Genomic DNA, 13860 nt, shown 5'->3' with positions numbered 1-13860 from the left:
TAGTGTGCTACCCTGATGATTAACTTGCGTTTTACTGGGCTCCCAGATGGAGGTCCTGCAAGGCTCTTCAAATTCACAGTGTTGGTTTGCCATCAATACCATTTGGTTATTCACAGTTACTTGGATGTAAGCAAGGTCTCCATCCAGTGCCATGCAGTGCTGACCAGGGCCTAAGTACTTGACCTTGTTCAAGCCATTCCTTTTCATCTCCTACACATGAGGGAGCCGGAAATCACACATTTAATTACATGGACTATGAGCAGCAAGCAAATAATAATTGTCTCTGTCCCTTGTAAAGCTAACCTAGCTCATGTGCCTATTCCTGATGGTAGCCACTCATATGTCTGATGTCTGTAAGGATGTTAGAGAGTAGAACCCAGGGGGCCTGTTGTCTCATTATGTGTGCATTCTGTTCAACTTTCCCTGTATTACTTCTCCACGTGCAGCAAGAGGTGTTGACTGCTCTACGGGCTCCGCCTTCCAGAGCTAATCAGTGCCATTAGAATATACATGTAGAAATTGTTGAACTGGGAAATATTTTGTTGTGTATATTTTTTCCACAATAAAGTCCTTCCCTGCAACAATTCTGTAACAATGCATTCTCTAAAATTTCCTAAAGTTTTCATGTTTGTCATAAACTTTTGGGTTTGTAATCCATGAAAAATTAATGTTTTATGTGTTGTGAGGGAAAATCCAGCATATACATTTTTAATATGTGTAACCAATTATCCCAGCACTATCTTTTCCCCACAGATTTATAGCAAATGTCAACTTCTATGTATGTGCGATTCTGTTTCTGGAATCTTTTTTCAGTTTGTCAACGTGTACCAACATCTCACTGTCTCAACAGCTCAGTCTTATACTAGAACTTTCTAGCTAGGAGGGCAAGTCATTCCACTATGTTTTCTTCTTCCAACTCGCTATTCCTGGGCCTCCTATTCAAATTTAGAAACGGCATATTAAGATAGTGCTCCTTAATCACCATTTTCTTAGAATCATAGGCTCTCTGATATCTTTTCCTCCTGAAGTACATCATTATGAAGTTACTTTGTCGTTGTTAAGTGCCATTGGAATGAGTCCCTTCCAACCCACAGAGATTGGATGCACAACAGAAAGAAACACTGCCTGGTCCTGTCCCGTCTGCCTCGGGATTCCTTTGCCTGAGCCCATGGCCGTGGCCACTGTGTCCATTCTCCCCTGGAGGGCCTTCCTCTTTGTTGCTGCCTCTCCACTCTCCCAAACACGAGGTCCTTCTCCAGGTACTGGTTTCTTCTGACAGCATGTCCACAGTATGTAAGATGAGGTCCTCACAAGTTATTATTGCTGGTGAACACACTGTATGGATCTCTTGATGGTTTTATGTGATCCTCATTCTGACAATCCCAATAGATGAAGTCTTTTAACTTCAACTCTTTGTTTTGATAAAATCTGTGATTGTTCAGTACTTGGATAAAACTCTGACCATAATCAACCTACAACAAACTGGTCTTATAAAGAATTCCCACCAATCTGACTCCCACATAATCAGAGTTGCTGTGCCCTTTGGAGGAGGTCTTATGAGGAGAAAACAAAAAAGTTAAATCTCTTGTAAAAGTTTCCTCCATCTTCATCATTTAAATATTGGCATACAGGTGGGCTGGGGAAAGTGCTGTCTATCTCCCCTTTAGCCTTTCTACAAGCCCAGACACCTGTGCCTGCCCTTCTTTCCCAGATTCTGTAGGTCATTTCTGTTCTCTCATTCTTTTGAGCTTACCACTCACTTAGCTCCAGCATTTTGAGGCCTTGTTATCTATTGACATGTCTCCTGGTTCCACTTCATCTTATGGAAATAAAAGACTGAGATTAATTTCACTTGTTTTTTTAATCCTTATCCTCAGATTTGTTTTCCCTCCTGAGTGTATTGTATAAACATTTTTAAGACCACAATTTAGAATAAACTAAACCCGGTCCTGGTGCTGATCCACTTGAAGGGTATTATAAGGGACAGTCTAGGAACAGTGTGCCATCATCAGTGTCTAGGTCCCTGGTTCAGATCCATTCCTAGCCCTGAACTAGAACAAATATCATTCTCTTCCATATATTCCACAACTCTCTCCCTGTGTCGAAAAAGAACCTCCTTAATGTAGCAGTCACCGATGGGTTCTTCTCACTGGGTGTCCCTTTCCTCAAGCATTTATGGAGATTTGGGAGAGGCTAGGAATTATGATTTGCGCAAAGAATATTGAGATCAACACACATTTCCAGAAGAACAAACAAACCTCTCTTGAAAGGAATTCAGCCAGGATGCTCCTTACAAGTAGGAGGGTGACACTTTTCCTCATGTACTTTAGGCCTGTTTTCAGAAGGGATCAGACCCTAGCAAAGGTACCATGCTTGGTAGAGTAGAAGGTCAGGGCCAACAGAGGAAACAGTCCAATTCTTAAAGAGCTGGATCAATACAGTCGCTGAAACAAGAGGCACAGATGAAAGAACAATTTTGAGGAGGGTGTAGGACCAGGAGTACTTCTTTCTGTTGTAGATGGAGTCATTATTAGTTGGACCTGATTCAGTGGCACCTACTAAAAACACCATCCATCTCTTCCGTGGAAGCACCTGCCCGTCAAACCATTTTCACCCAGCCATGACATCTTCCAGGATTTCCCTGGACTATCCTTGCCCTCATGAAAAGATCATCCTTGACCACATGTAGAGAGAAGAGGCGCACCTTGGCTCTCCCAGAGTGAAGTTTTTGGATACACTAACCTCAAGTGACTAATCAGGAGCCCCGGTGGCATAGTGGATTGCACCTTGGGCCGCTCACCACCAGGTCAGTGATTTGAACCCACCAGTTCTTCCACAGGAGAAAGATGAGGTTTTCTTCTCCTGCAAAGATTTACAGCCTTGGAAACCCATGTGGGAAGTTCTAGTCTAACCCACAGGGTCACTATGAGTCAGAACTGACTCTGTACCCTCAAGTCACAAAATTAGTAGTGGATACGGGAACTTACAGTTCTTTATTTACTGCTTTCACCCTCTTAATAAAATTAGAACGCACATTATACTTAAGAACAAAGTACCAGTGTGGGAAGAGTGAGGCAATAGTGAGAACAATTTTGTTCTCCTAATGTTCCTGTTAGACATGCATGGTCATCCCCAGACTCCAGGGAGTTGGCATGGCTTCACTAGACTCTTTCTCAGAGAAAATGAACATCCTGCCTTTTTATTCTCAGGGGATGACCCATTCTTGCTCATTCTATCTTTCATTGTCAATGCTGGCTGATTAGGTTGCTAAAATTCCCAAGCCCACCCTTAATCTGAGCCCTACATCTCACATTTCGGGGCATGTTGGCTTCATGTTGAAAGGATCCCACCCTGTTCCAGTCATTGCCACATCACTTGTGAACCCAATGAGCACTACTTGAAAGCTGTCATGAGGCAGATGTATTTTAGGTTATGGGATCCAATAGTGAACTAGACACACACAGTCACCACCCTCATGAAGCTGGCATTTGTGGTACTTACATATTAAAAGCTCCAATACTTTGGCTCAGTTGTATTAAAAAGGCAGAGTTGAAATCTTTATTATGGTTCCCAGGGGTGAGAGGAAAAGATGGTTCTTGGCCCAAGTGCCATTGAGAATGGCAGTCACTAGGTTGCCACTGCCTTGTGGATACAGTAAAGGAGAAAGCTGTGAGTGCTTCTACATAACTGTTCACTGAGTGCACAGAATAAACAGCATCAGCCAGGTGAGCTGATGGCACTGCTTAAATTCATTGTGTACATACTTGGAACCTTTATTGCCATAAAATTGATTTTTTGGGTTGTGTGTTAATTAAGGGTATAAGATGCTCTCTTGTGCTATCTTGCTTTTAATTTTAAAGAGTGCTTATCTTTTCTTCCTTGGGAATACAATTTTAAATTATCGGACTCTAATTCTTATTTAATGTTTCATTGTGGGAAATAGAATACCCTCCAAATATCTTCATTCTGGAAGATTTTATTATGTTTATAGTAGAAACTGAAATGGTTCATCTACGTGTTTATCTATGCTGATAATTATGACATAATTCATGACCTGACCAACTATATTCTGTAATTCCATGATTCAAGAAATGGATGAATTCACTCTCCATTCATAAAGGCACAAAGTCCTTTGTTTTAAATTTCCCTCCACTGGACTAATTATGAATATATATATATATTCATGTTCAATTATTTACTTTAACAAATTAATTTCTGAATGCAAAGAGGAACTTATCTACTTATTAGAATCGGGGAATAGAACAACAAAAATGAAAGTATCAGAAAATGAAATAAAGTAACCACTGTCGTGAAAGTTATAAAGACAATCAACAAAAATAGGCTGTGAGCAAACAACCGGAAATATAAATTTCTTATTTAGAGTTAAAAATAGAGAAAGACACCTGAGCAGCTGCCAGTGGGCTATTTGAAGAATACAAAAGAAATTCTCATGAAAATCAGCGGTGGTGGTGGTATGGTGTGAAGTTGAGGATGGAGGGGTGGGGAGCACTGTGGGGGTGGGAAGATGAGAAGAAGTGGGTATGGGAGGCATGACTCTAATACTGGGACTATCATGTGTAAAGGCTCTAGGATAAGAGAGATCTTGGTAACTTGAGGATAAGAAGAAAGGTCAGAAGGAAGCAAGGGCCAGTGAACAGTCTCCTGTGTTGCAAAGTTCTTCCTGTGTTACATGAAAGGATTTCGATTTTATTTTCAGTAATATGGGAAATAACTCATTGTTGCTTTATTTTAGATATTGTTATGATACGATCTCTGTTTGCAGTTAGTTGCTCTTGCTACTATCATTTGTCCACTCTTCCGTGGAGAAATGATGGGAGAAAAACGAAGATAGAAGAGAAGTTTGGAGATGGAGGCAGAGGAGAGATAAGGGAGTAGAAACAGATAGACCCAATGTATGTTTAAGAGGTGGAATGAACAACTTTTGTTGATGGGTTATGTACTAGTCTTCTATTGCTGTACAGTAAATTGCCCCAAAATGTAATGGCTCAAAATAGCGTGTGCGTTCATGCCACCCATCCATTCCCCACCCCCACCCCCAACACTATCTCCCCAAGTCTGTGGGTCTTGAAGCATGAATCTGGGTATGATTTTACTAGACTCCCTGCTTCAAGGCCTCTCAAGGTGTCAAAGTGGTGTTCCATCTTAAAGCTTGATAGGGAAACAGTTGTGTCGATGGTCCCTTACTGGTTTCTGGTAGGACTCGGATCCTTTCTGGCAGCTCGTCCCAGATCACACTCAGTCCCTGGCCAGATGGCCCGTGTCCTCAAAGCAAGGCTGCAGGAAAAGACAGGGAAAGAATATCAACAGGATGATCATCTCCAACTTTGTCATCTAGTCACTTTTGCTGTGTTCTCTTTGTTAACAGTGAATCATTAGCTTCAGTCCACATTTAGAGAAGAGGATAAGCAAGGGTGCGAATGACAGAAGGTTGATGTCAGAAGCACACCAGCCTGTGTGATTATGAGGTGTTGATGGATTCAGATATCAGGCATCAAAGACTCAGAACAAAAAATCATATCAATGTGAATGAGCTGGAGTACAGCTGGAGTACAAAGCCCATCTGTAGGTAATTGGATATCTCCTTACAGAAGGGTCACAAGGAAGAGACAAGCTAGCAGGGTGAAGTTAGCACCAATGAAACATACAACTTTCATCTAGTTCTTTAATGATTCCTCCCCGGCTCCACTGTCATCACCCCAAGTCTACCTTACAAATCCGGCGACCATTTTGTCTTTAGCAACCGTGTCAGGAAGGTGAGCATCACAGAATGCCAGGTTATTAGAACAAAGTGTTCTTGCATTGAGGGAGTACTTGAGTAGAGGTCCAATGTCTGTCTGCTACCTTGATACTTTACATATAATTATATGGACATAGATCTATATCCCTATTGTTATATATAAATATATTTACATATGTACATGCCTGTATTTAGTTAGACCTCTACAAATACCCCTTGCCACCTAGATCTTTCTTCTATTTCCTTTTACTTTCCTTTTGTCCCACGATCATGTTCAGCCTTCACTCGGGTTTCAGAAATTCCTCTTGGTTACATTGCCCTTGATCAAGTCCTACCAGGCATCCTACGCCCTCCTCACCATCAATTTTAGATCACTTGTTGTTCCCTCCTCTCCCCTATGTTTCCCCCGGAACCATCTGTCCATTGTTTTCCCCTCTGGATTGTTTATCTCGCCTAGACATGCAGAGACAATAATAAACACAAAAACAAGGCAGAGCAAAATAAAACAACGAAATAATACTAAAAACCCAAAGCAACAACAAAAATCGATGACACACACACAAAGACAAGCCTAAAAATAGTTCCAGGTCTGTTTGTTGTCCTTTAGGAGTGCTTTCCGGTTGAGTCTGATGGGGTGTCACAACTGGGCCCCAAAGTCTATTTTTGGTATTCCCCATGGACTTCATTGCTTTGCCCCACTTGCTGCTCTGTTGCACACCCTTAGTGTTTGCCCCCGTGTGCTGGGGTCAAATCGGGCACAATTCTCGCACTGTGCTTCCTGTGTTGTACCTCATAGCGATATGAGTCACTGAGTGATATCTTGTCTCATGGTGGGGTTGGCCCTATGGTCTGCAAGAATATTGTCTTCAGGGCTTGGTGGGCCAGGATGTGTTCCATTCTCTCTCCTTCCCTCTTCATTTGCTTCTGTGTGCTCTGATGTTTGAAGTCTGATCCTTCTCTCCCTCTCCTGTAGAGATATAAACAACACCCTCTCAGGTGGGTTAGTGTCCTGTTCCCCTGCTACCCATGTCTTTTTTCCCCTCTTTCTTTCTTTTCCCCTCCTTTTTATTTGACAGCATATGTATCCCAGATTGGTTCTGGCCCCTGCCATAATACTTTGACCTCACCCTAGGAATGTATGTATACAGTAGCTTTTCCCCTATGGCCCCTTTGCAGTTTTAAGCTTCCCTCAGTGGACTCATGTTTTCTTGTCCTTTTGTGCTTGGCTTACTTCTCTTGGCATAATTTAATCTAGGTCTTCCCATGCGGCAATATGCTTCATGTGCTCATCAATGCTTTTTAGGGATGTGTATTACTCCACTGTATTTATGTACCACAGTTTTTTAGTCCATTCATCTGTTGATGGGAATTTGAGTTGTTTCCAACTCTTTGCAACTGTGAATTGTCCCGTGATAAACATTGGAGCACAGATGTCTGGCCATGGTTTATTTTTTACCTCTTCTGGGGAATTGCTGGGTCATATGGTAATTCAATTTCCATCTGTCTCATAGATCGCCAGATCAATTTCCATAATGGCTGTACATTCCTACAGGTCCACCAGCAGTGGATGAGAGCTCCTGTCTCACCACAGCCCCTTCAACACTTTTTACTTTCTGATTTTTTGAATTGGGCTATCTTTGAGGGTGTTAGGTGTCATCTCATTGTTTTAATTTGCATATTTCTTAAGGTTAATGATCGGGAACATTTTCTCATATGTTTATTGAACATTTGGGTTTCTGCCCTTGTGAAACTTCTGTTCAGGTCCTTGGCCCACCTCTTCAGTGGGCAATTCATTTTTTTCTTTTTGGAAGCTAGCAGAGTACTATAGATTTTAGTGAAAAGGCCTTTGTCTGATGTGTCATTGCTAATAAGTTTTCACAGTCCGTGGACTTTCATTACTCTCTTGGTGAATTATTTGGATGTACACAGGTGTTTTACCTACAGTATATCCCACTTGTCAATTTGCGACTCATCTGTGTTTCTGTCCTTCCCTATTTCTGACAGGCTATGTATTCCCTGCACCAAAGTTCATAGGTTTGTTCAAGTTCCCTCACTGATGGTCCTAATAATTTGGGGTTTTACCTCAAAGTCTTTGATCTACATTGAGTTTACTCTTGTGAGTGGAGTGAGGAAAGGGTGTTGCTTCATTTTTCTGCAGGTAGGTATCCATTTTTTCCAGCACCACTTGTTGAAGAGGGCATCCACTTTTCATTTGATATTTTTTGGGGGCCCTTATCAAAGATCAGTTGTCTGTATGCTGATGATTTTATTTCTTGGGTTTCAGTTCTTTTCCATTGGTCTGAGTATCTGTTATTATACCAATACCATGCGGTTTTGACCACTGTGGCTGTATAATCGGTGTTAAAGTCAGGTAAAGCAAGCTCTCCCACTCTGTCCTTCATCTTGAGGAGTTCTGTGCTAATTCTGGCCATTTCCCCTCTCCATATGAAGTTGATAATCAGTTTACCCAATTCTTCGAAGAAAGATGATGGCATTTCTATCGGGATAGCACTAAACTTTTATAGTGCCTTGGGCAGAACTGATATTGTTACTATATTGAGTCTTCTGCTACACAAGCATGGGATATTCTTTCATTTGTTGAGGTCACTCTAGGTTTCTTGTAATAATGTTCTGTAGTTTTCCTTGTACAAATCTTTTGTTAGTCAGGTTTATCTCTAGTTATTTCAATTTGTGCTTGGCTATTGTGAAGGGTACTGGTTGGGTGGTTGTGGACTGGTGATGTTGGCACTTCACTGGATGATCTCACAGGAAGCCATTGTGGTGTGACCCACAGTGGTTTGGCACACCGGAGAGGGTCTGCGGGGGTTCCTGCTGCAACTGAAGTGCCATGGAGCACAGGTGTCTGTGCCTGCTTTGGTGTAGAGCACCACAGATGTTGGGAAAAATTGCATTAGTCGACTAGATCGCTGCATAGGTTGGTCAGAGGTTCCCGCAGCAGCGTGGATTGCTGGAGAGTATTGGCAGAGCTGCCGTAGGCTGTGTGAAGCACTAAAGAACGTGGGATGAAGTTCCCTCAGCCATGTGGGACCGTGGGTGATGGACAGGGTCTCCCCAGCAACTTGGAGCACTCTGGAAGGTAGGCAGAGCTTCCCCCAGCCAAGTGGAGCACCCCAAAGAGTCGGTGGGACTTCCTCCATCTGCTTAAAGGGCCTTGAATGGTAGGCTTGAATTGCCCTGCTGTGGACGATGAGTGGGATTTCTCCAGCCATGTGTTATGTCTGAGAGTGCAGAGCTCCCCAAGCTTGATGGAGGGCAGGTGTAATTGCTCTAGGCAAAGTTGGAGTGGCATGGAGGCCGGCAGTGGCATGTTAGAGGAAAGAGAGGAGGAAAAAAATCAAGCCCACTGAGACTCTGGGGAGAAAGATGAGAGAGAAACAAAAGTAAAGATATAGCTGATCCCCAATCACCCAAGTGTGGGGCTAGCGGTGTTTAAACCCTGCCAGATGTGGCGGCAAGCTGTGGCTGTTTTGAAGTAAATCCCTTGGGCCAGCTGATGGAGCCTGGTTTTGGCTGAGACTGGGGCAGGGCTAAGGTTAAGCGTTAGCTGGCCTCCACAATCGTAAGCCAAATGTCCATAGCTCCTCAAAACCTAGTGGATCTGTGCTTACTTATCTTTATGATGCTCCTCCTGTGAGCTGGCAGTGTGGAATTTTCCTCTCAGTTGCTCTCCTGTGCTGATCTCTGCGGAGTCCCTCTCATATGTGTTATGCAGTCACCATCTTGCCAGAGGTTCCCCCGACCATAGTTGAGGATGTGAACAGCCTGGTTATCAGACGTAGAGCATTGTAAAATCAATCGTGGAAGATATAGTTAGTTTAAGATATAATATTTTATAATTTGATCTCCCCTTTGACCTTTTTGAAAGTTGTTTTAGTGTTAAAAGAAAGTAAAGGAGAAATGCTCATTGATTAGGCCTCCAGTGAATTCCTTCTGACCATATACTAGGGATGTAAATAACCTTACTATCATACAGAGTATAATGGAAAGTATATTATTGAAGATGCAGTTAGGGATCAATTAAAAACCTTATCACTTATTCTCCCTTTTGACCCATTTAAAATTTGTTCCAGTTTTTAATATTTTTTTGCTTGATTCCAATTGAGTTTTTTCTCTGTTTTACTTTGTTATTGTTGCTTTTTGTATATTATCTGTACATGAACTCCAAGTTATGTAAATCTATAGACATAGAAATTGAATGAATGGTTTCTTGGGGTTATGACAGAGGAGGCTGAGGAGAAACAGGGAGCTAATAACAAGTAGTACAAGAATTTGAAAACTAGTCTCTGAAGAGCATTTCCCCTTCCGTAATCTTTCTCACATAACCCAGTCCTCATGCTCATGACAGATTAAAGTGATGGAATTCTGCCCCCTCCCAAAAAAGGCAAATGGAATTTTTCTATGAATGTTTTGAAGCCCCTTATATTTTTATAGTCTTGGGGCTAATATACTATTTCTTTTTTAATGCCTGAAAACCATTGCTTGACATATTTTGTCTGATTTGGTTTTCTAATTGCATAAAGTGAAAAAGTAGACCTGTGCTCTCTTACTCTTTCTTGGCTGGAGGGAATATTATGAAAAATTTTCTGAATATTTGGGTTATTTCCACATGGGGATTACTATGAACAGGTCAAATATAAACATTCTTGAATAAAAATATAAGGAACAACTTATTTAATATCAAGACTTACTATATAGTTACAGTAACTAGGGGAGTGTGGTATAGGTAGAGAGAGACACACAAAAAATCAATGGAACAGAATACAGAATCTGGAAATAGACTCATACTAATATGGTCAATTGATTCTGACATTTGTAAACTTTTTCCTTGCAAAAATGAAGAGTAGCATTATTAGCTTTATTTCATGTGCATATTTGACTTCACTGGATAATGCCAAAATATTTTACAAAATGATTCTATGGTTTTAAATGAAAACCAACAATGTTTTTGTAGTAACACCACCATGCTTTAAAAAATCGGATTATCATAATTGTAGGTGCACCAATCTGATGGGTATAAAATGACATTTTATTGTAGTTTTAATTTGCATTTTCCTAATTCTTAATGAGATTAAGCATCCTTGCACTTCATATAGTTGTTGGTTGCTTCAACTTGTTTTTAAATGAAATAGCTCCTCATATCTTTCCAATTGTTAAAAAATAGATTGTGTTAAATGGGTACATAAGTAAATGTGAAGAAAGCTGAAGGTGCCTTGCTATCAAAAGATGTATTATCTGGGGTCTTAAAGGCTTGTAATTAAGCCAACAGCCATCTAAGCAACAAAGCCCACATGGAAGAAGCACACCAGCCTGTGTGATCATGAGGTGTCAATGAGAAAAGGTATCAGAAGTTCAAAAACAAGCAATCAAATTGATGTGAATGGGGCACAGATGCAATAGAGATGCAAAACTCACCCGAAAGGTAATTGGACAGAAAGGCCACATGTAAAGGATGACTACTCCAGGGAATGGTATATCACTGATGAACCACATATTTACCTGCTAATTCTTTAGTATTTACTCCCTTTACTATTAAGGCTGCTATTTGTTTTACCTCATTAATCATGTTAGGTTTGCATATGTTCACTTGTATATTTAAGATTGTTTGGTACATGAAAGTCAAGATAGATAACCCTGCAGGAAACAGTAACAGGAATAATGGTTTCCTGATGGTACAGGAAGAAAGAGGTGGTGGGGAGGGAACTGATAGCAATGATGATTCTATAACTCCACTCAATGGGATTGAACAAGAGAATTGTATGTGAATGGATACATTGGGTTGTGTAAGATACGTTGATAAAACTATTGCAATAATAAAAGAAAAAGAAAATACCATTACTTGAGTCAGGCACACAAAAACACACAAAAGGATTGTCTTTTTCTTAATGATTTGGAGATCTTTATTCTGAATGCCATCCCATTTTGAATTATGCAAATCATAAATATATTCTTTTGGTTTATTTATGACTTGTATTTTGAAATTAATACTTTTAATATTAAGCTGATCAAATTTACCAACATGTTCCCTATCAGTTGCAATCCCAATACCTTATTTAGGAATTCTTCCTTTGTTTGCATTACCAAGCTATTGTTCCCATTTTCTAAAAGCAAGGAGCACTGGTGGCATAGTGGATTATGCACTGAACTGCTCACCATGAGCTCAACAGTTAAAACCCAGTAAGTTTTCCATAGGGGAAATATGAGGCTATCTATTTCCTTAAAGATTTGTAGACTCAGCATCCCAAAGGGCAGCTCTATTCTGTCCTACAGGGTTTCTATGAGTTGGAATCGACTAGATGGCAACGAGCTTATGAGTCTCTAAAAGCTATCCAGTTCTGCATTTCACATTTAGTTCTTCAATCCATCTAGAATAGATTATCATGTATATGTGAAATACGTCTCATTTCATTTTTCTCCATGCGAAGACAGACTTTTGGTGGTAGTGCTTTCCTTATTATTCTTATTTTTATTGGATATAGAAGTTCTCATTGCTACTGGATATGTGTATGTGTGTGTGTGTGTGTGTTTAGGCCTTTTCAGTTGTTAGAATGGAATATTTTAAAAGTACAAATGTATTTCATGAACTTATTTAGGAATATCATTAATCCATAATCATTTTTTCAATTTAAACTCTGGACTACAGAGTTTTTATTGATTTTGATTTGACCTTGTCAGTTTACATATTTCAACTATACAGAAATATTCAATTCTCAGTGATGCCAAAATAATTATTCAATTTATCCTACACTGCAGCTACAATATTAGCAAAATAAGACCAAAACTAGCATCAAAAACATGCCTACTTAAAATAGTGTGAATCCATGTGACAAATGCTTTTGTCATTATCTATATAGATATAGATAATTTGACTACACCAGTAAGTGTAGTCAAATTAAACCATAGCTCACAAATAAATTCTAGCTCATAGGAAGTTTATAGGGCAGAATAGAATTATCTCATAGGGCTTCCAATGCTATAATCTTTATGAATGCAGATCGTCTTCCCTCGGTTAACAGTTGAGAAATTCATCACTGTGCTACCAGGACTTCTTCACAGTCAAAATAGAGTTATATAAATTAATTATATAAGTAATTTCAGAATAGCTCCTTTTCCAACATAATAAACAAGTAGAAGATTTTATCTTTTAGCTTTAGAAATTATTAAAAATATTGTTCTTGTAATTATGGAAAATATTCTTGTGTGTGCCAAAACTAAACTTATCAAAAAAGATATATTCAAAGAAGTCTAGACAATATGCTTCTGCTTAATATATAATCACTAGCCTATTGCCCCTCCCAACGAATGAGAAAAGGACTGATAATCCATAAAAACTACAACTTGGAAATCCGTTGGGGTATTCTCTTCCGTCTGTGATAGTCACTGGGAGTTGGGTTTTGTTGTTCTTTATGACAGAAGTGACAACAGCTTTGGAGAGAGACCAGAAGGTTTCTCTCTTTGTTGTTGTTGTTGTTGCTGTTAGATGCTATTAAGTTGATTTAAACTTAGAGCGACCCTACATATAACAAAACGAAACACTGCCTGGTCCTGGTGCATTTTCACAATTGTTCTTATGTTCGAGCTCATTGTTGCAGGCACTGTGTAAATTCATCTTGTTAAGGGCCTTCCTCTTTTTCTCTGCCCCTCTCCTTTACCAAATAGGATGTCCTTCTTCAGGAGTTGGTCTCTCTTGACAACATGCCCAAAGCATGTAAGATGACATCTTACCACCCTTGCCTATTAGGGGCACTCTGGATGTCTTCTTCCAAGACAGATTTGTTTGTCTTTTTGGCAGTCCAGGTTGATTTCAAGATAGTTGTCTAGCACCACAATTCAAATGAATCGATTCTTGTTCAGTCTTCCTTATTCAATGTCCATCTTTTACATGCATTTGAGGCAATTGAAAATACCACAGCTTGGATCAGGCACACCTTAGTCCTCAAAGTAATATATTTGCTTTTCAACACTTTAACGAGGTCTTGTGCAGCACATTCACCCAATGCAATGCATAATTTGAACTCTTGATTTCTTCTTCCATGAACATTGGTTGTGGACCCAAATAAGATGCAATCCTTAACAACTTCCAC

General features: G+C 40.1%; 1 protein-coding gene across 1 annotated transcript in view; it reads left to right on the top strand.

Moving 5' to 3' along the window:
- The first annotated feature begins 8781 nt into the window (after positions 1-8781).
- Positions 8782-13860, top strand: part of LOC101656541 (beta-galactosidase-1-like protein 3) — a 66770-nt gene continuing 61691 nt past the window's right edge. Inside the window, exon 1 of the mRNA XM_013007622.2 lies at positions 8782-8855. Coding sequence (XP_012863076.1) covers positions 8782-8855 — 74 coding nt within the window. The remainder of the gene's footprint in view (positions 8856-13860) is intronic.

The sequence above is a fragment of the Echinops telfairi genome, unplaced genomic scaffold (genome assembly GCF_000313985.2).
Source record: "Echinops telfairi isolate 266 unplaced genomic scaffold, ASM31398v2 ScPeMD7_5592;HRSCAF=6446, whole genome shotgun sequence".
Taxonomy (NCBI): Eukaryota; Metazoa; Chordata; class Mammalia; order Afrosoricida; family Tenrecidae; genus Echinops; species Echinops telfairi.
Note: the sequence above shows the minus strand (reverse complement) of the source record. Positions and strands in the feature narration are given on the sequence as shown.